This window comes from Nuphar pumila, chromosome 1, assembly GCF_984573655.1.
Source record: "Nuphar pumila chromosome 1, dmNupPumi1.hap1.1, whole genome shotgun sequence".
Lineage (NCBI taxonomy): Eukaryota > Viridiplantae > Streptophyta > Magnoliopsida > Nymphaeales > Nymphaeaceae > Nuphar > Nuphar pumila.
Window position 1 is genome coordinate 175,429,932 of NC_143249.1, and position 23,695 is coordinate 175,453,626.

The 23,695-nt window shown below is 36.9% G+C and overlaps 1 protein-coding gene across 1 annotated transcript in view; it reads right to left on the reverse strand.

Annotated features, from left to right (window-relative positions):
• Positions 1–487: 487 nt before the first annotated feature.
• Positions 488–23,695, reverse strand: part of LOC149851343 (SAC3 family protein B-like) — a 61,391-nt gene continuing 38,183 nt past the window's right edge. The window contains exons 13-16 of the mRNA XM_090014782.1: positions 4,540–4,632; positions 3,651–4,462; positions 3,443–3,557; positions 488–2,284 (exon numbers count right to left, since the gene is read on the reverse strand). Coding sequence (XP_089870908.1) covers positions 605–2,284; positions 3,443–3,557; positions 3,651–4,462; positions 4,540–4,632 — 2,700 coding nt within the window. The 3' untranslated portion in view covers positions 488–604. The remainder of the gene's footprint in view (positions 2,285–3,442; positions 3,558–3,650; positions 4,463–4,539; positions 4,633–23,695) is intronic.

The following is a 23,695-nucleotide window of genomic DNA, read 5'->3' on the forward strand; positions in this document are numbered from 1 at the left end:
GACTGGCAAAGCTCCACTTCCATTGAAAACAAGCAGGAAAAGAGAAGTACAGAGGAAAGTCAATCCCATGTTTGCATCTCCTTTAGCTAGCAAGCCCCATGGAAAGTGGCACTTTCTAAAAAAAAAGCACTTACCGAACCCTTAGATCAAAGCCCTTGAGAGAGAGAGAGAGAGAGAGAGAGAGAGAGAGCATACTACAGACTTAATAAACAAACAAAATTATACATGAATGCACATTACCTAATCCATATTCAATAAATGGAATTTGGGCTGTGGGTAGAACTGGAAAGATTTCTGCATGAAACAGGAAACGGATGCTTGAAAGCTCCATCAGTATTGTAGCAGGAACGGTTGATGACTCTTCAATTTCTGCTAACATTGGACATACAATTCTGATCTATTTCGAGTATATGCAAATTGCCTTCACGGCCAAATCAGTCAGCAGCAGCCAAACTTGTTCCCAAAAGATGCAATGCTTAAAATCAAGTAGAGATCCAATCATTTCACAACTCTTGCTTTTGTTGTGAACTCAGCTTTGAGAATTGGAGCTGCTCATGTTTTATAGTACACCAAGTAATACACTGCAATCAAGGAAATTTGAACTTCAAAAGTAAATATAGAGTTTCTCATCTATCATGTTTTGCAGCATGGTACATCTCTCCAATAGACTATTCAACCTGTTATCTCTCACTTCCACTGCCAACTCTCTCTTTGGTTGCATCTCCATGTGTTTCTCACCATTTTCACCCATCTCATGGCTCATACAACCCTCACCACTCTGAGCCAGAATTCCTTGACTTGGTTCTCCACCTTCCTCAGCATATTCAAATGGTTGGAACTGCCTACTAGGACTCCTGCAACTGATTTCAATCATCTCATCCAACGATGGTTCAGCCAGAAGTCTGTGTCTTGACCACCTGTGCTCATCCGGACTTGGTCTGCACCTATCTTTCAAAACATAAGCATTTGAACCCAAATTCATTAATCGCCAATTGAAGATTCGGCGGAAAATCACTACCCATTTAGGAGCAATCTGGAAATTTGTACCATCAAACTCAAGGGTAGCACCTCTCTGAACCATTAAACAAGCCTCCTTTGCAGCTAAATCAACTTGCATCATTCTGCATGCCTCAGCCAGATACCATTTCAAGTTGCTTTCCAGTGCCAACTTCTGGCTTTGAATGTGGACAGCCTTGTCCTGCCAAGAGAAGTCTTCAGTAAATTGTGGAAGCTTGCAGGATGTTAAAGAGCTTAAGACATGTTCAATTGCTGTGGGCGAGTTCCATCCAGCTGTCGGCAACTCCAAACTCACAGCTCTAGCCTCTCTAGTGAATTCATCAATCAAACCAATCTCAGGACCTGGCCAATTGGTAGTATTCATCTGCACTGCAGAAATTATATCATTAGCTGATTTATCCAATGCATTGTTCAAGGCATTTATGCATTGGTCTGGTCTAACTTCAGACAGTTTCATGCTTTCGAGATTCTCCATTGAAGCATTCAAGTATCCCAACACCAGCTCACGAGTCCTCACTTGCTGCAGAACCGGCTGAACAGGAGACTGATCAGCCAGCCACCTAAGGCCCTCCCTTAGATAATCATCACTGTAGAGCCCATTGGCTTCTGATATGATGACCACAGAGAAGCTACATATCTTTGTTTTATCCAAAGAAAAAAGCTCCAATCTATCTGCAATTCTGGAAGAAAGATTGATTTCCTCTTTATCCATACCAACACTTAAAATAAGGAGTGGCAAGTTACAGCCCGATGGCAAGGACATTATGAGATTGTGTAATCGAACTCTATCAAGATTCCACTGCATGTTCTCAGACACCAGGAAGAGAACCCCACCAGCACCCACTAATGCATCAGCAACGGCTACAGGTCTGTCTATGTCAACTATCACCTCTCTCAAGATGGAGAGACAACAAATTTGATGAGAACTAGCACGTGGGATTGCCCACTCCTTCCAAATAGACACACCCAAAGATGAAACAGCCATTTCATCCTCATCTTCATTCTCAGAAACCATCAACTTAGAGGTCAACCATGATCGAGAAAATTGATTGAGTTGTTTATGTGATGCAGAAAGGTGCCCCTCCCTGTCTGTTGTCCGAAAGCACAGAACCAGTTTCCAACAAATGCAATTTGACTGCAAGTTTTTTTGGTGGAGTATTTGAAGGACGACTTCAGAAACATTTATCATTGACCATGATTTCCTCCATCTCTCATCTCTCTCCCTCATAACATCATCAAGTTTGAGTTCAAGCGATGGATTTAATGGCTGCACGGAGTTGAAAAATAGATATGAGGGAGGGAAAGAAAAGATTTGAACCGAGACTCAGCAAATTAGAACCACTCACATAAATCAGACACCAGATCAGCTTCAGCTAAGAGACTCAGAACACTCAAACTAAGAGGAGCAAGAAGTTGGTTGTTTTTAAATGAACTATGTGAAAACACAGGCCATTACAACTTCAACCAACTCGCTGACTCAGGCTGTGCAGAGCAACTGGATATAGACTTCCCCTCAGGGAACCTTAAGCCAGTGAACTATAATGGAAGATGGTTCTTGTCATGTCCATTGGCAGCTTATCACTACAAATGGACCATTAACTATATGAGAATCAGTTGCTCATATCCATATTAAAACAGAGAATCATGTTTAATGTTGACTTTGTGACAGTTTGAGCCCATAGCTAAGTCCATTCAGATCTTCACTACCCTTCCTTACTAGGTAGTTATTGTTAAAATGTATCTCCAAAAACATGTAAGTATAAATATATATACTTATATACTTAGAGATACATATACATATAATATATTATATGTATATGTATCTCTACATATATAAATATATATATTTATTCATATTTTTATTTTCTTACCCTAAAAGGGTATTCTTGTAATCTTGTGCATATTCCATTTTGGAATATGTTGTAATTTATTTTTGTATTTTACATTTCTTTATTTTTTGTTTTTTTATTTTTAATATTTTTCATAAAGTGCATTGGGGGTCCCCCAATAGAGTCGTTGGGGGCCCCCAACGGTCACAAATGTGACCGTTGGGGGCTCCCCAACGACTCCTTTGGGAGCCCCCCTTTGCACTCCTTTCATTTTGTATAAATAGGGGTGTTCCCCCTTGTAAATCCAAAAGCTTGAGAGTCTCAAGCATTTGCTCCTTCTATAAAATACATGCATTATTGCATGTTTATTATTTTTATGCTTTTTTGCGTATTTTGTTCAAGTGTTGTGAGAGTGCTTTCGTGCACTTCTTTTATAAAGTATTTATGCTTGTATGTGTATTGTCTCTTCATAGACAATTTCACAGTTATGACTACAGCTGAGTCACCATATCTACACAAACGCCTTGAGAAATCAATCTTGAAGGAACGTTCACACTTAACAAGTGAAAAATAAGATAAATTAAAAGATAACTTACCAACTTATTTTGCAGAATAGGTGGTCCCAATGACAATGAACTCAGTGCTGCACTCGACATCAACCTCTGTAACTCTCTAAGTTCTCTCTTCTTTGATGCCCGTCGCTTCCATAACCTGTTTGATAACAGAAAAATAAGTCTCAAGTCTGGTACAGTTAGAATGTTTCTGAACTACAACCTCATTTGCTAGAATTGGCAAGTAACAGACCTGAGAAAAAATGTTAGCTTGGCCCTAGCAGCTTCAATCCATTGATTCATCAACTTCTCTTGTTCAAGCAGTTCTTTTTGCAGTTCCAGATTTTCTTCAGAAACCATTGCATCTTGATCTTTTGCATTACTGATATTTTCTATGTTTTCACTCTCAGGTGATTGGTCCATATCTGACACTGAAGATATGTTTTCTACTCCATTCAGAGTAGAAATCTGACAACTTACAACATTGTTATCTGTGGCCACATCAAACTCAGCCACATAATTAGCTTTTTGACCCTTGGGACTGGTTAATAATGATCCTCCCAGTGGCAGAGAATCCTGGTTAGTGGCTTTATTTTTGGGACTGGTTGATAATGGCCCTCCCAATGGCAAGGAAATCTGATTATCTCTGTTCCTGGGACTGGTCGATGATGGACTATCTCTGCTTTCGGGACTGGTCGAAAAAAGTCCTCCAGATGGTACTTGCAGCAATACTTGTTGACTATCCCCATGATCACCTTCATCTTCATATTCAGTCATTTCATTGTCAATTTGATTAAGCCAAATTGGTAACTCACTGTGATTTTTGGGCTTATGATAGGATTTATATAAGATTTCTGTATCTGGTTTGGTTGGTGAAGAAAGCAGGCGATTAGAAAAGACATCATCAAAGATTGTAGCGGACTTCTTCAGGTGAACAAGATGTGAGCGTTTTGTGGGGAAATCCTTGTCACTGTTAAGAAATGGTCCTTCCTTCACCATGTATGCATCTTCATATTTCTTGATAGAGAACCCATGATACTCGAGAAGACTTTCTACATCTTCCTCCTGACAGAGATAGTTACAATAAATAAATTCTCCGACACAAGTCCTATTATGCAAGTACATATAGTTTGTAGATGTACCTCCATGCCTAGCCATTTGACAATCTGATCGACTGGAATTCCCTGGTTATTCTGCAGACCACTATGCAGTGAAGCAAGCCCATGGCTTCGTAGCTGATAAAACAAGAATGAAGGGATGTATATCATGTATTAATTGGTATAAAATATAAAAGAACAGCTACATTCATCTGATATATTTTTGACACCTTCCGGTCAATGATCAAACAATCAAACGCTAGTATGTGGGTAGGAGAAAATAACTGGCATCACAGAAACTTGAAGGATAAATTTTCAGAATCTTGCATAAAAATGGCAGGTAATTCTACTTGAGAGTTGTTTGGATAATTTGTTGTGTTGAGTCACCCGAGTGTTAATATATATATATATATATATATATATATATATATATATATATATATATATATATATATATATATATATATATATATATATATATATATATATATATATAGGCAATACCCATCAGGGGTATTTTGGTCTTTTTGTGTATGTAATAGGGTCTGTCCAGTAGGGACAGATTATCTTTTTTCTTATTTTTTTTATTTTATTTTTATGTCTTTCATTTACTGTGTAGGGGCTTTATGATTAAAAGACAATAGAGTCGTTGAAAGCAATCATAACATATATAATTATAGCCGTTGGGAGCTCCCACAAACTCTAATGGGAGCTCCCCAAGGCCATGTATGTGTATATATAGAGGGTGTTTCCCCCCTTTAGTTAATGCTTTTATTAAGAATTTGTTAAGAAATAAAGCTTTATTTTTTATGTTGTTTGTGTTCTCTTGATTGGCCATTAGTAGCCATTGTCTGCACTTTTGTGCTTTTGTGTTCTTGTATTGGTTTTTGCCTTTTGTATTGTCCCTTAGTAGACTTGTATTTGTGCTTAAGCACTTTGTTTTTTTATTTATTTTGCTTCATTACATGGTATCAGTGTAATATCGCGTATTTTTGGTACTTAGTCATTTGATAATTTTGACAAGAAATTGGCTAAGTCTGGGGAAAAAATCGTTTGATTCTCGATTTTAGGCCGATGCTTTAGAATCTAGGCTTCGCACAGGTCTCATTATCAAGGCCTAAACGAGTCAATCAAAACGTGAGAAAAAGTTTTATTTTCGACCTTTAAATTCAAGCGAAATTTGAGCGAAATTCAGGTTATTTTGGGGTGAAATTCGGATTTTGATATTCGTGTAATATGTCGTTGGATGCGTCTCAGAATTTTGAGCGCAACGATATTTTATTTTTCTTGATTCGAGCTACGATTGGGCCAAAATCACGTATTTCCAAAATTTGAACAATTTGTCGGTTCGGATCCGGATTTGGATCAGACCGGATCTGATGGATTTGATCCAAATTAATATAGATTTAGACTCTATCCAAGACCCATATTAATCTAGATTTGATCCAGCTCAAGACCCATTTGAGTCTTTAGATAAATTTGGATCTTAGATCCGAATCCGAATCCAGATTCATACCCAACGATTTTTCTAACTTTAAATTCATCAAAAACTTTTAAATTATGGTTTATTTATGTTAAGAAGCCTCCCACATTAATTTGGTAATTTTTGAAAACTTTTAAAAATTTATTTATAATCTAATATTAAATAATTAATTAATTAATTAATTTAATGCAATTCCAAAAATTTATTTTGGAGTTTGTTTAGGACTCTTGAAAGAGCCTTTAAACACCTATGGAAGAGTTCAAGAGAATTTGAGAGACTAAGAGTTCTTTTTTAACAAAATTTTGAAAAGTCAAACTTGAAGAGTTTTAAAATTTTCGGAAAACTCATATAAAAGAGTTTTATTTTCATGAGAGTTCTCTCTCTCTCTCTCTCTCTCTCTCTCTCTCTCTCTCTCTCTCTCTCCCTTTTAGATGGGCTGGAAAAGGGGGGTGTCCTCCCCTATAGGGCCTATAAAAAGACCACAAAAAAGAGAAAGAAAAAGGAAAGAGAAGGGAAAAAATGAGAGATAAAGTGAGGAAAAAGGAGGAAGAAGAGGAGGAATTTGGGCCATCTCCAACCATTTACTCACGTTTTTCAACTTCCACCATCGTTTTTCTTCAAGTTTTTATTCATAGTATGGGTTTTCTATCTTGAATCAAGTGAGAAATTGATATAGATTGGATTTTTCATACAATAATTTGATGAAAATCCATGGAAAAAGCGTTTATATGGATGTATTTTTTATTCTTTTCATTATTTCAAAAATAAAATTTCTGTACATATTTGTTTTATGTTAAAACAGAATTTTTATTATTGTATAAGTGGTCTTTTAAAGCTTACTCTTGATGAACCACGATTTCCATGGATGTGTTTTGGCTTTATTCACAAGCAAGATTTTATATATGTTTAATTACACGATAAAACAGAAATTTTAATGATGTTAAAAGTTGTTCAATACATGTTTGTTCCATGCTAAATTGATTCTCATGATTAACCCGATGTAAAAGTAGTTGATGTGTGTTATTTTACGAGAGAAAATAATTCTGTCTATGCATGCATATCATATTGAAAAATTTTGATTTTGATTTCTGTTACATGTGTTCTTGAGCTAAGTATAAGAGAGTACATACATGCAAAACCAAGTGGAACCATGTTTATTTGAGAGGTGAAACTGTAGATGCATGCAAGCCAATGTGCATGCATAACTGAAATTCAATAGTGCACTTTTATATGCATATGAAAAATATATATATATGTATATGTATTTATAGTCACAGGCTGGTCTGGTTTTGCAAGGCTTGGTTTGCGCCGCAGATGCAGCCGAGTGCATCAGGCTGATAATGAAAATGGGCACTGATTTTTGGGACAGTGTTGTCCGGTCCCAGCTGACACAGTTGGCTGGGATAGAACAGCATGCTGTCCAGTCCCAACTGACCGGTTTGGCTAGGGCTGGGTCCATGTCAAAACAGCAAAAAAAAAGAGTTAATTCAGGTAGATTCAAAACAAAAAGAAAAGTGTGTACAGTAGATAGAAAATTTTTGATTTAATCCCAGCTGACTGCAGGTCAGCTGGGCATTGTTGTAAGCTGTTAATGCCCCGCCGATTGTCGGCTGGGCAGATTAAAAATATATGGGCACTGTCATGATACACCCCCGGCCGAACTTTCGGCTAGGTAATAATTTTTTGGGCAGCCAACAATCGGCTGGGCAGAATCATCAAACAACAACAAACAACAACAACAACAACAACTACGCCTTCATCCCAAAACAGTTGGGGTCAGCGATATGAACCAAAAAAGAAATTCATTTTGGGTCTTCCACATGAATCCTTTTCCTCCAATCATTTCTATCCAACGCCATGTCTTCGGTGAGGTTCAAAGCATTCATATCCTTTCCTATCATCTCCATCCAAGTCTTCCTAGGCCTACCCCTACCTCTTTTAACTAATATATTTTCCCATTTCTCCAACCTTCTAATTGGAGCATCATTAGGCCTTCGCCGAATATGTCCAAACCACCGTAAACGATTCTCTCGCATCTTATTCTCAATGGGTGCAACACCTACCTTCTTACGTATCTCTTCGTTCCGAATCTTATCTTTTATTGTATTTCCACACATCCATCTAAGCATCTGCATCTCAGCTACACTCATTTTTTGAATATGATGTCTCTTGGCAGCCCAACATTCCGTACCATATAGTAAAGCGGGTCTAATAGTCGTCCTATAAAACTTTCCCTTCAACCGCAATGGCATTCTACGATCGCACAGCACTCCAGTAGCACTTTTCCATTTCATCCACCCAACCTTTATCCTATGATTTATATCTCCATCAATTTCTCCATACTTTTGAATGATGGATCCCAAATATTTGAAATAATCATTCACCGGTATATCTTGCTCACCAAGCTTCACTACACTCCCATCACTACTTCGTTGCTTACTAAACCGACATTCCATATATTCAGTCTTACTCTTACTCAACTTAAAACCTCTAGCTTCCAATGTCTGTCTCCATAATTCTAACTTAGCATTAACCCCAGCTCTAGACTCATCAATCAAAACAATATCATCAGCAAACAACATACACCACGGTACATTTTCTTGAATTGATCTCGTAAGCTCATCCATCACTATCGCAAATAGGAAAGGGCTTAAAGCAGATCCTTGATGTAACCCAACCGTTATCGGAAAATTGGTTGTCACCCCTCCACAAGTGCGGACATTGGTTACTACTCCTTCATACATATCTTTAATTATACTAATGTACTTGAGAGAAACACCTTTCTTCATCATTGTCCACCAGAGAACGTCCCTAGGTACTCTATCGTATGCCTTCTCTAAATCAATAAAAACCATATGCAAATCTTTGTTCCTCTCTCTATATCTTTCAATAAGTTGTCTAAGAAGATGTATAGTTTCCATAGTTGATCTTCCAGGCATAAAACCAAATTGATTCTCCGATATCATGACAACCTTCCTCAACCTAGACTCAATCACCCTCTCTCAAAGTTTCATAGTATGACTCATGAGTTTTATACCACGATAGTTTGTGCAATCTTGTATATCACCCTTATTCTTATATAAAGGCACCAAAGTACTCTTCCTCCACTCATTAGGCATCTTATTTGTTCGCCAAATCAAGTTAAAAAGATTTGTCAACCATTCTAAACCTTTCTCTCCCAAGCATTTCCAAGCCTCGATAGGTATACCATCTGGGCCAACTGCCCTTCTTGATTTCATTTTCTTCAAAGCCTCTGCAATTTCTTTCTTTTGAATCTTGCGCATGAAGTCACGATTTATCTCATGAAAAGGAATGGAGAAGTCTCCAAGATCTTGAGCATGACTATCATTAAATAGCTTATCAAAATAATCTTTCCATCTCTCCTTAATCTCCTCATCTTTGACTAAAACCCTTTGCGTTTCATCTTTGATACATCTAACCATACCCAAATCCTTCGATTTCCTATCTCTCATCTTTGCAAGCCTATAAATATCCTTCTCGCCTTCTTTGGTATCCAACTTGTCATAAACCTCCTTATATACCTTAGCCCTCGCGTTTCGAACAACTTTTTTAGTTTCCTTCTTTGCTATCATATACTTCTCCAAATTCTCATTATCACGACTCTTACTTAGATTTCTATAACACTCTCTTTTAACCTTAATAGCTAATTTGACATCCTCGTTCCACCATGATGTATCATTACCTAGTGGTGCACCACCTTTAGACTCACCCAATACCTCCTTAGCTACTTTTCTCATACCACCCGCTATCTTATTCCACATTGATTCTGAATCCTCCTCGAGACATCAATCAACTTCCTTAACTACCTGCTCTACAAACATTCCTTGTTTAGCTCCTTTCAGTGCCCACCACTTAATTCTAGGATCTATCCTATGTCTATCCCTTTTGCGGCATTGTCTAATTCTAAGATCTAAAATTAAGACTCTATGTTGTGTAGCTACACTTTCTCCTGGTATAACCTTACAATCGATGCAACAACCCCTATCTCTCTTTCTAAGTAGGAAAAAATCTATCTGACTCGTATTAACCCCACTTTTAAATGTTACTAGGTGAGACTCCCTCTTCCTAAACCAAGTGTTTGCTAAGATCATATCATAGGACAAACAAAAATCTAAAATCCTTTCTCCACTTTCATTTCTTTCTCCTATACCATAGCCTCCATGGATATTCTCAAATCCATCCCTACTAATGCCTACATGTCCATTAAGGTCACCGCCGATGAAAAGCTTTTCTCCATAAGATGTCTCTTGTACTACTCCATCTAAATCTTCCCAAAATTGATGCTTAATGGAATCATCTAAACCTACTTGAGGTGCATAAACACTAATAATATTAATAATATCCGTACCTAATACTAATTTAATAAGTAAAATTCTATCACCCTTCCTACGGACCTCAACTACATTATCTATAAACTGACGACTCATAACAATCCCTACTCCATTCCTATTCCTATTTATTCCTGTATACCAAATCTTATATCCCCAAGGTTCTATCACTTTAGCTTTCTCACCTACCCATTTGGTCTCATGAAGACATAAAATATCAATATTTCTCCTACACATAACATCTACTAACTCTACCAACTTACCAGTTAAAGACCCTATATTCCAAGTGGCTAACCTAATTTTATGGTCTTGGACTAACTTCTTTACCCCCACCCGTCCAACAAAGTGAGGGAACCCTTGCCTATTTGACACCACACCCGGGCGCCGGTGTGACGCGTCGCTTCTGGGCGACGACCTAGCAACCCTTGCACATTTATCACTGCCTCCGGGCCTAGAGAGTACAGCGCGTCGCTCAGTAGGGAACGCCCCAACGAAATTCTCATATTGGTTCATTTTCATAGGATATGACAAAGTTTTTATGCTGGCTGTCACAGGCCTACCGCAACCCTCCTCCTTTATCCGGGCTTGGGACCGGCAGTGTATAACTACACAGGCGGAATCATCAAATATATATATATATATATATATATATATATATATATATATATATATATATATAAGAAACAGTTTAAAATGAAAACGAATCTGAGCAGATTCTAAAATAAATCCAAACCGAGTTGAAATGGAAAAGAAAAGAAGAAAAAAAAGAGTATTGGTGAAAGAAAAATTGCTGGACTGGTAGGAGGGCCTGTCCAGGTCACCCAGCCGACTCAACTCGGCTGGGCTGAAGCCGAGCTCAATCCTGGATATATATATATATATATATATATATATATATATATATGCAGTGAAATACATTATTTGAGACAAAAGTTTCTAAAACAAAAACTTGGTTTTGGGAAAGGCGGGTGGCCTGTTTGGGTTCAGCTGGGTCGGGCTGAACCCCAGTCGACAGTGTTGGCTAGGCTTGACAAGCCAACTTCAAAAATTATATATTTTAACACTGGGTGTTATGTAAATCTGGAATTTGATATTTAGTATGCATGTTAAATTTCCAGATCTTGGTTATGTACATGTATGTTGATTTTAATACATGTTATGAATAAAAAGTTTCATATTCTTAAATTGATGTGACATGCTTAATCACTATACTTTATGAAGTTTATTTTGAGCGCATGTGCATGTTAAAATATTATGTCTCTTTTAACTGTAAACTGAAATACCCATCAGGGGTATTTCAGTCCTTTTACTCAATAGGTGTCCGCCACCCTAATGGGCTAACATTTTTACTTTTTCTTTTTTTATTTACTTTTGCCTTTTATACCTTTTTTTTTTTACACTTTTTTTCTTTTTGACTGTTGTGAAAGGGACAGCTCCATATAGCTGTTGGAGCTGCCCCAACAGTCACAAATCACAAATGTGACCGACCCTGTGGCTTCTTTTTGCATTATAAATAGGCTTTAGTGGCCCTTGTAAACTCAACCTTTTTTGTGAGTGCATATGCAATAACAATGCTTTTGTAAAGCCCTTCTTGGGAACTTATGAATTGAAGTTCATTTTGTTTCATGCTTTTGTGCATGTGTATCCATGCCTTTGTGCACTTGTCAGTGTTCTCCTTTGTTCCTTTGCGCACTCTTTGTATTTCTTGTATTGTGGTGTTACACACAATCTCTTTTTGTAAAGATTTTCACTGTGCATACGTGAATTAATGTGTATTTCACATATACATAAATGCATGGATTGTTCACATGTTTAACTGAAAAGATTCAAGAATAAAAGCATGCATTTGACATGAATAAGTGTATTAAATTAAAGCATGCATTTGATATGAACATGTGCATTAGATGAAGGCATGCATTTAACATGATTATATAAACTCATGAACATGCTTATGAATATTATTGTTTCATGCACATAGTTAAACTTGCATGCAAATGAATGAGATTTTTCACATGGTTGATATATCATGCTTGCTTTGGTTTTTAATGAGATTGACTATCATATGCATACATAAACGGGTAGTGTTGTCTGTTTACAATATGTGCTTATATAAGAGTATTCTTATGCTTATTTGGTGAATGAAAGCATGTATGTGGCATAATAGGGTGAACACATGCATATGAATGTCTTGATTCATGCACTTCTCTAAGATTGTTTATGTGAATGTGCATTTAATAAGCATGTGAAATCATTGCATAAATGGCATGTTATGATTTTTACACATGATGCATCAATGATCGAAAAATGGATCATTGTGGGTTGTGTGAGCCTTGAGTTGTGGGTTGCTCTTTTCAACAACAACAACAACTACGCCTTCATCCCAAAACAATTGGGGTCGGCGATATGAACCAAAAAAGAAAATCATTCTGGGTCTTCCACATGAATCCTTCTCCTTCAATCATTTCTATCCAATGCCATGTCCTCGGTGAGGTTCAAAGCATTCATATCCTTTCCTATCACCTCCATCCATGTCTTCCTAGGCCTACCCGACCTCTTTTAACTAATAGATTTTCCCATTTCTCCATCCTTCTAACTGGAGCATCATTAGGCCTTCGCCGAATATGTCCAAACCACCGTAAATGATTCTCTCTCTTGTTATTTTCAATGGGTGCAACGCCTACCTTCTTTCGTATCTCCTTGTTCTGAATCTTATCTTTTATTGTATTTTCACACATCCATCTCAGCATACGCATCTCGACTACACTCATTTTTTGAATATGATGTCTCTTGGCAGCCCAACATTCTATACCATATAGTAAAGTGGGCCTAATAGTCGTCCTATAAAACTTTCCCTTCAACCGCAATGGCATTCTACGATCGCACAACACTCCAGTTGCACTTTTTCATTTCATCCACCAAACCTTTATCTTATGATTTACATCTCCATCAATTTCTCCATACTTTTGAATGATAGATCCCAAATATTTAAAACAATCATCCACCGGTATTTCTTACTCACCAAGCTTCACTACACTCCCATCACTACTTCGTTGCATACTAAACCGACATTCCATATATTATGTCTTACTCTTACTCAACTTAAAACCTCTTGCTTCCAATGCCTGTCTTCATAATTCTAACTTAGCATCAACCCCAGCTCTAGACTCATCAATCAAAACAATATCATCAGCAAACAACATACTAATTTGCATTGCATTGCACTGTTCTATGTGTTTCCACAGGCGGGAGTCCCGTGATAGCTCTCGCAGGAGTAGATGTAAGTTGTTGCCTTTGTTTGCATGCTGAATTGCAAATTAAAAAATGAGATAACAACAATCTAATAAAAATAAAAGAACAATGTAATGTACTTTCTAAGATGTATCATCGGGAGTACGGGACTTTTGGAGTTGCGGTTTTGGAGAAACCACGAGGATACAAAAACTCTGTGTGCATTGTTGTTACCCCTGAACCCGATATTGAGGTTCTTTCTCCTAACCACGGTTTTAGGAAGAGTCTGTCACTTTGCCTGGGGGTGGTGTGTAGACACAACTGTTGTTTTGGTATACCAAGAAAAGTGACATTTGTGGATGGGTGGTCTCTGGTGTCCACAACATTAGATAGGTGGTCTAATGTTCCGAAGGCTGTTTCGGTCGAGGGTTAAGTTTGGAACCCAGCAATAAAATACAAATTGCGTGCTAAGCAACCCGAAGAACCTAACTTGACCTCAGAAATTGTACTCATTTGGTGTATCCGCGGGCAACGGTAATTAAAAAGAGAAACTTAAATTGTGTGCATTTAATAGGGACATGCATATAAAAAAAATTCTAATAAGAGGTAATAATTTACTCATACTTTGCACGGAAGTCATGCATATTCCGGCTATGCATTAGATCATACATATTTATTTGTTCTCTTAATTATGATATATTGATGAATGTATGATGTTTCTTCCCTACTGCATGCTAAATGTCTATATTGCTTAACTTGTGGATTTTGTTGATTATTAAATTGTCCCTCATACTTAACAATTGTTCCCTATTGCATAAATGATTAATTGAATTATGAAATTGTCATAAATGCATCCCTTTAAATTATTGCATGAATCTTATCTGTATTCTTTATGCTTATTTGTTTCATCAAAGGGATTCATACACATAATTCTTTGAATTCTGACACCCTACTTTTTGTGTTTTTCGCAGCCTCAGATGCTTAGTAGGGAGGACTTGCTTTTAAGAAGAGTCACGAGGAGACTACACGACTGCAGGGCAGATTCTTGAGACGACGTGACTCTTTCTTTTTGCTTTCTTTACTTTCATTTACTTATGTCTCAGACTCTTTATATTTGAATAAATAAATTTTGGTTTGGTATGAAAGATGAATATAAGATCTCTTGTGGTGGTGGTTGTGTTTAACAGTAAAGGCCCTGGGTCTCTGGGATTGTTTCTGCACTTGTAAAAAAAAAAATCCGCGCTTTTTAAGGGTTATGAGTTGGGGTCGTTACAATCAGAGCTTCTTGGGTTCTTGGATCTCGAAACGTGTTGCTCATAGTCATCAAGGGGACATGTGCTTATGAATGAAGAGTTTGTGTTCATCTTCCTCTCTCCCTACTACTCTTTCTTTCTCCTCGTGTTTGTCATGGAACATGAATAAAAAATTGAACTTTCTTTCAAACTCAATAGAACTAATTATATATGTGGTCTGCCATGGAGAACCACCTCAAAGGAAAAAACTTTGGGGGTACGTGATGGGCACTACTCCTGAACCTCTTCTAAAGATCAAATCAAGGTAGAGGATTCGGAGAGTAACCACGCTGAAATTCTAGCTTGATTCATGAACAATGTCGAACTTAAGATATGTGTCAACATTGCCAAATTTAAAAAGGCAAATGAAGGTTGATTCTTTATGAAGGGTATATATACCAAAAAAGATTTTGCAAGAATATTTCTTGCAAGAAAATATTAGAACCACTAAACAAGGAGAGATGAGTATTCGAGATTTTTCTAGTGTTTTGTCCCCTCTTTGGGATGAGTTAGCACTTTTTGAACCTAAATGGATAGTCGTTGTGGATGTGGTACTTAGGCGTGAACAAATAAAAAAAAACACTTTTTTTTAATTTCTACATGATCTATGCCCGGAATTTGAACAAGTGAGGTTGTCACTTCTATATAGATCCTCCACTATATCGCTTGAAGAGGCTCTTGCCAAAATATGTTAAGAGGAAACTCGTCTTGATATGACTATGAAGGGAGGAGATGAAGTATTGATCGTGGCTAGGCCCGGTAATAATATGAGAACTTACAAACCTCCACATTTTGGGAGGCAAAACCATAATGGAGGATCACAAAAATTCATTTATCACTATTGTAATAAACTAGGGCATATCAAACCAGCATGCTCAAAAAGGTGGCTTCCATTAGAGAATCCACATCCAAGAAGAATGAAGAAACAAATGGAGATCTTAAAAATTCTATTAGTCAACTAACAGAGGTACTCCAACAATTTCTCGAGACATTTTCTTCAACTACGGGTGTCGCTATTGCTTCATCATTTCCTCTAGGTATATGCTCTTGGATTCTTGATTCGAAGGCCTCCTTTCACATGACTCCACATGAAAGTGTTTTTTCTAATGTGTGCACTAACTCAAAATTGCCTTGTGTTTCAACTGTAGATGGGACATCTTTAAAAATCAATAGTATTGGGACTTTAGACTTTCAAAAAACAATTGTTTCAAAAGTTAGAATCGTTCCTAAATTGAATTTAAATCTTTTTTTTTTGTTTCACAAATTTTCGACCATGGATGTGAAATCTCCTCATCTAAAGGTTGCTATGTGCAGGATCTCCAATCAGAAAAGATAATTGGGCAAGGGCATAGGAAAGGAGATTTGTACTTCATAGATTTTTTGTTTCTTCCATCCAAATCATCTTGTAATTATGTCCAAGATAAAGACATTGTAATTTGACATAAAAGACTTAGACATCCAAAGTTATCTAAGATGTATCTTTTCCCTTTTATGGAAAAAAAATTGAATGCAAAAGATATTCTTGAAAAAATGAAATCAATTCTTCTTTTTCAAGTAGAACCTTTATTTCTAAAAACCCTTTTAAGTTAGTGTATTCAGATGTATGGGGCCCATCCCCAGTCATGTTAAATGGTGGTTATTCTTATTATGTTACATTTATTGATGACTTCACTAGATACGTATAGATTTACTTCCTAAACTTCAAATCCGATGTTTTCTCATGTTTTAAAGAATTTCATATTATTATTAAAAATCAATTTCAAAATAATATTTTCATACTTAGGTCTGACTCAGGCAGAGAATATGTCAAAAATATTTCAAAATTATTTAAAACAAAGTAGAATTTTACAACAAAGATCTTGTCCTAGGACTCCCCAACAAAATGGGTGGTGAAACTCAAAAAGCTTATAAGTGTTTTGATCTTAAACGTAATAAATTATATGTTTCTAAAGATGTAACTTTCTTGGAAAGTGAAAATGGTTTTAATAAAAAAGATAACAAATAGGAAGTAAACTATAGTTTCTTGTTTGATCTTTTGCCAAAAGAACATAGTTCCTATGAATCAAATGATTGTGAGATAAATCATGATGGTAATTCTATTTATCATAACTCTTTAGATAATGATGTTGATAATAGACATCATGATGATAATATAATCATCTCATAATAATGATAATATGATTAAAAATTTCTCTAATGATATGCATGTCTATACCCCGACATGAGCAAAGTGGTCAACCTTGTGCTTATGAAAGGTACTCACAAGGTCAAACTATAGAAGAGTCAACCCCTAGGAGATCCAACCAAGTCTCCAATCTACCCAATAGGTTTGGGTCATATGACTCATTTTTCACCAAATTATAGAGCGTGTTTAATGACACTTCACTTTTATCATGAACCATCACATTACAATAAAGCTAAAAACTATTTTCATTAGATTGAAGACATGAATATAGAACTAGATGCCCTTTGTAGGGCCCACACCTGGAACACAGTTAGCCTAATAAACTCATAGGATGTAGATGAGTATTTAAGGTAAAAACTAAAAGTGATGGTTCTCTTGAAAGATTCAAAGTTAGGTTAGTTGCCAAAGAGTATGCTCAAGAATATGGGATTGATTATGAGAAAACCTTTGCACCGGTAGCAAGTTTGATGCTAATATTGGTGATAAGTTAGGAATTTCTAATGATAAGAAGGTGGAGACCCCTGAAGTTGTCAATATGAAACCCAAACTAAAAGATGAAACTTTGCATGAAAATCCTACTCCTTGCAGACAATTGATTTGATCACTCACTTACTTATCTATCACCAGATCAAATATAGCTCATGTTGTCCATGCATCAAGTCAATTCCCGTGTAGTATTAAGGATTGTTTGATACATTCAAAACTCCATCACTAATGGGTTTTTCTTATCCACATCTTCTTCTTTTGATTTACTTTCTTATATTGATGTAGATTAAGGAGAAAACCCTAATGATAGATGTTAAGTTTTATATTTATATATATATATATATAATTTATAATGATGTAATAGATAATACCCTTTAAGGGTATTTTCGTTATTTTACAACATTGTAATAGGTTGTGCCCATTAGGGATACTTTAGTTCTTTTACTTTATTTGATTCTTTTTGTCTTTTTCTGTTTTTAGAAGGACTATTTGGTCTTGAGATGTTGGGTTCTTTTTTTATTAGTCAACATAAAGTTGACTAGCTATGTCACACGGACTCGGCGAGGGGGTCGACACACCTGCATCGACACGGGTGCGGCTTCGGACACGGGGCAGACTCGGTCAACAGGTGTCAGACTCGGTCAATGCACTTGGGCCAAGTCCGTCCACTTTATAGACTCGGTCAACTTTGATCGAGTCTATATTCGTCCAATTTAAAAAGTAATTTGGACTCGGGTCAGGTTCGGATCTGGACCCGACCTGGATCCAAAACAGTCTTAAGGGTCAGGGCCCGACCCTTAAGAGGCGCAGGGGAATACCCCTCGAATTCGTTTTAGCCTTTTAGGGTTCTCTCATCTGAGCTCCGACAGGCCACCGACGACCACCGTCGCTGGCAACCCTCTGTCACCGCCCCTCGAGCCTCCCTTTTCTCTCTCGTTTCCTGGCCACTCGGCGGTGGCAGCCCCCTTCTCGCTCGTCGTATTTCGGTAGTCGACGCCAACACCCCCCGTGCACCTCCCAACGCCGACGACTCCTTTTTCCGACCACCTCTCAGGTAATATCTTTCTCTCCCTCTCGTTGTCTTCTTCTTCTCCCTGTTTGCGCAGAGGAGGAGCCGAGCCCCCTCCCCGGTGCCCCATTTTCGCAGGGGAGGGGCTGAGCCCTTTCCTGCTGCCCTGTTTCCATAGGGGAGGGGCCGAGCCCCTCCCTGCCTCCCCGTTCCTTCTGTACGCAGGGGAGGGGCCGAGACCTCCCCTCTGTGTCGCTTCTCCCTCCCCTCTTCGTCCTCTCCTTCATTGTCAACAGGCAAGGCCCCTTATGGGAGATGTCCTTGTTTGAAAGAGAGGGCAGGATTCCGACTTTCAGTAGTAGGTGCAGAGAAAAATGTCATGTTTTGAAAATATCGTTTGTTCGTTAAATATTGCGGTTTTTTGTGCCAGTGTAATTGGGTCCGGTATACCGGACCCAGCCTTCTGATCCTTTGTAAAACACATCTGCAGAATCAGGATGTTAATAAAATAAAAAATAGTTAAAATTGATGTGCATGCTTAAGTCCATGCACACCTATCATTTACTTGGGTTTGACATGAGTTGAGCTTGGCTCGACTCACTCCATAAATAAGTTGAGTTCGAACATCATCTATTTGGTTAACTCATTCACCTGCCCTAAAAATGATCACCCAATGAATGTGTGTGTAGAAAGTCAGGTAAATTTGTCCATGTAAATTGTGTTAATTTGCTAGGAAAACACGATTTTTGGATGCTTCAATATTTATATTTATGAAATTTGGAGTTGATGGTTTTGCATTGTAACCACCAGATGATCCAAAAGTTTATGGTTTTTCAGTTTTCACTTTTCAGATATAATGGCGAGTTCTAGTGGCAGTGTCAATACAGTTGGTTCAAGTTCTAACCCTAAATTAGAAGTTTCTCAACCGCTTTGGAGGCTTGTGACAAAAGGGATAAAATCTAGTGGTGGTGATGGTGGGAATGTGCAGTTTTAATGTAATCTATGTAAAAATGTTTTTACGGGTTCTTATACGCGTGTGAAAGCCCATCTTTTGCATATTCGTGGTCAAGGAATTAGGGCATGTTCTGGGGTTGACAAAGACTTGTTAAAGAAATTAAAGAAAGAGCATGAGAAAGCTGAAAAGAAGAAAATTGCATAGATGAGAAGCGATTCGATCAATCTGCCTTTTTCTATTGCTAGTGATGTACAAGAAGAGCTTTTGAAGAAAAGAAAGATGAAAAGCAATAAAATAATACAACCGTTATTCAAAAACATGGCAAAAGCAGAAATTGATAAAAAAATTGGTCGATTCTTTTACTCAAGCTCAATTCCTTTTAATGTAGCTAGAAGTCCATACTAGAAAGATATAATTACATCTTTGGCTAATTGTAATTTTAGTGGTTATGTGCCTCCTAATTCAGAAAAACTAAGAACAATCGTTCTTGCACAGGAAAAAAATATAATTGAATACTTGTTAGAGACCTAAAAATTTGCATGGAAACGACATGAAGTGTCTATTGTTTCTAATGGGTGGACTGATATACAAAAGCGACCACTGATAAACTTCATTGCTTACTCACTTAATGGAACAATCTTTTTGAAAATTGTTGACGCATCTGGGGAGTATAAAGATGTTGAATATTTAAAGAGATTATTTATCGAAGTGATAAAAGAAGTGGGTGAAGAAAGTGTGGTGCAAATCATTACTGACAATGCTCCAGTTTGCAGTCGAGCAGGAATGAATTTAGCAAGTGAAGATACATATTCACATATTTTTTGGACTCCTTTTACATCACACAGTTTAAATTTGGCATTTAAGAGTATATGCAATTCATCAAAAGATGATGCACATGCACGTGAAATGTGTTTATGGATTGAGAAAATAGAGCATGATGTTCGAAATATTAGAAATTTTGTTATAAACCATCATCATGCCCTTTCTATATTTAATAGGCATTCGGATCTCAAGTTACTGAAAGTTACTGAAACTCGTTTTGCTTCTCTCATTGTTATGATGAAAAGAATTAAGCAACTCAAGAATACATTGATAATGATGGTGGTTAATCAAGATTGAGATTTTTATCGTACTGAAGATGATGTTAAGGCTCAAGCTATCAAAAAATGCATCTATGGTGATTTTTTGTGGGATAAAATTACATATTTTGTTGAATTTACAAAGCCTATTTGGAAAATGTTAAGAGAATTTGACAGAGATATACCCATGCTTCATAGAATTTATGAAATGTGGGACAATATGATTGAAAAAGTTCAAAGTATCATTTTTAAACATGAGAAGAAAAATGTTGCACTTAATGATTCAGAATTTTACAATCATGTAGATTCAGTTTTAGTGAGAAGATGGGATAAAAGCAATACACCTTTGCGTTGCATGGCACACTCTCAATCCAAAATATTATGCAAAAAAATGATTGACAGCAGGTGTTGATCGTGTTTCTCCAAATGAAGATCCTGAGATATCAAGGAATAGAATGATATGTTTGAGAAGACTTTTTAATGATCCTCACATGTTTAAGGTTGTAAATAGTGAGTTTGAAAAGTTCTCTATTGAGAAATTTGATTCTTTAGCAGCACTTGTGGCAAAGAACAAGAAAAATCCCCTTAATTGGTGGGCAAAATATGGATCAGAGATACCAAATCTGCAACGTCTTGCAATGAAGTTGTTATCCCAACCTGCTACACCATCGTGTTGTGAAAGAAATTGGAGTACATATGCTCAAATTCACAACATTAAAAGAAACAAACTCAATAGTAAAAGAGCGGAGGATTTAGTTTATGTTCACTCTAATCTGCGATTAATTTCTCGTCGCACCAAAGATGAGTATAGGTACTTTTTTTCTTTTGTATTCAAAGTTCGTATTTAAATATTTGTATTCGAAGTTTGAAGTTAGATACTAAGTTAATCATTTTTTTATGCAGTTGTGGACCATCCAAGTATTGGGATGTAAATACAGAAGATTTTGACTTGGAGGGAGAACACTATTTGCATACTCTCAACATGGACTACCTTGATCCTGTTTTTCCCTCTAATTCAGACGATGAGGCAGATTTATGATAAGTTTTGTTGTTTATCGCACTCACAAAGCTTCTTTATGTGTTATATTTTGGTAAGTTTGTGTTGTTAAGAATTGCTTTTTTTATTTTTGCTTTAAATTTTACAATCTTTATGTGTTAATTTATTATTATATATATCATTATATATATTTAAAATATATTTTTTTTAATATATATATATAGCCAAGTCCCCGTGTCCAAATTTTTTGGAATTGCGCCGCACCCGTGTCACACCCGCACCCGTGTCCACCCGCACCCATGTGACATAGGCTACAATTAGGAACCTAACTTGATCTCGAAAAATTTTACCTATTTGGAGTATCCACAGGCAACTGTAATAAAAAAAGAAACTTAAATTATGTGCATTTAATAGGGACATGCATATAAAAAGCAAACTCTGATAAAAAATAATAATTTATTCATACATGTGCATTAAAATCATGCATATTCCTGCTATGCATTAGATCATGTATATTTACTTATTTTTTTAGTGGTGAGATTGGTGAATGCATGATATTTATTTTCTATTGCATGTTAAATGTCTTTATTGCTTAATTTATGGTCCTTGTTGTTTATTAATTGTCCTCTCATACTTAATAATTGTTCTCCACTACATGAATGATTATTGAAATTATGATAATTGTATCTCTCTAAAATGGTGTATAATCTTATGTATGTTCTTTTTTTTGTTTCATTAAAAGGATTCGTACATAGAATTCTTTGGATTCGGACACCCCTACTTTTGTATTTTTACAGTCGCTGAGGCCCAATGAAGGGACTTGCTTTGCGAGGAGTTACGAGTGTTATGCGACTACTTGACAGACTTTTCTTAGAACAACGTGGTTCTTCTTTTTGCTTTATTTATATTTTATTTGCTTATGTCTTAGGCTCTATGCACTTTAATAAATAAAGTTGGTTTGTATTGGAATATGGGTATAAAATCCCTTGTGGTGGTGGTTGTTTTTAAATTGTAAAGGCCGCGGGTTTCTAGAAATGTTTTCGCACTTGAAAAAAAAATTGTCACTTTTTCATGGGTATGAGTTGGGGTCGTTACATTTCCACTCCCAAGGTATATCATCTCAAGTCTCAATTTGGATCGTTGAAGAGAGGAATCGACAGTGTAGCAGATTTTCTAGATCGAGTGAAATATATCACAGGTCAGTTGACAGCTATGGGGAGTCATGTGACATATGAAGATGTATGCAGCCAAACACTTTGTGGATTAGGTGATGAATATAAGAAGTTTAAAGTGATGTACATGGGTCTCAAAAAAAAAGAGGTAATTTTGATAAGCTTAGGTCCATGTTACTAAAGTTTGAATCAAATTTTGGTATCTCAACAAAGGGCTCTCGTTCTAATTATGAGGTGATGATTGTTGCCACCTGAAATCATGGACGAGGAAGAGGCCGAAATTCAGGGATCCTTTCTAATCCCCATACTTCCAACATGAATGGCAATCTACATAACATAATATGTCAGATGTGTGGTAAGAAGGGGCATTTGTGCACAAACTGTTATTGGAGATGTCCCAATGTATCATCTTCCTACAGTTACTTATTCAGCCCGCTTTCGTCAGTTTGCACCACAAGCCAACGATATGAGAGGGGGACGACATCCACGACCAGCATCCTTCAATGCTCCCTCAGGGGTTGCATCCTCTTATTTCAGGACATAATCAGAATATTCCTTGAGTGCCACATTTTCTCAGCTTGGCATGCATAGCACTGGAAATCCTCACGGTTCCCCTTGGTCAGCAGGAACTTATCAATAGCCCCTCCAGATCAGCCTCTTCTACTTTTCAGACTCCACAGTCGAGTGCTTGGTTTTCAGATTCGGATATTTAATCATGTCATAGGTGATGCAGGTAAACTCACACATCTTGTTCCTTATCACGGTAACGGAAGGAAGAACACATTCCATCACTCACATTGGAACTGCCACCATTAATACCCCTCAAGGTCTCTTTTATCTTCCACATACTTTTCTTATTCCTAATATTAAATGTAACCATGTTTTTGTCTCTCAACTTTCTGATCAATCTAACTCCTGCAATTTAAGTGGCCTTGTATTTGTGCTTAAGCACTTTGTTCTTGTATT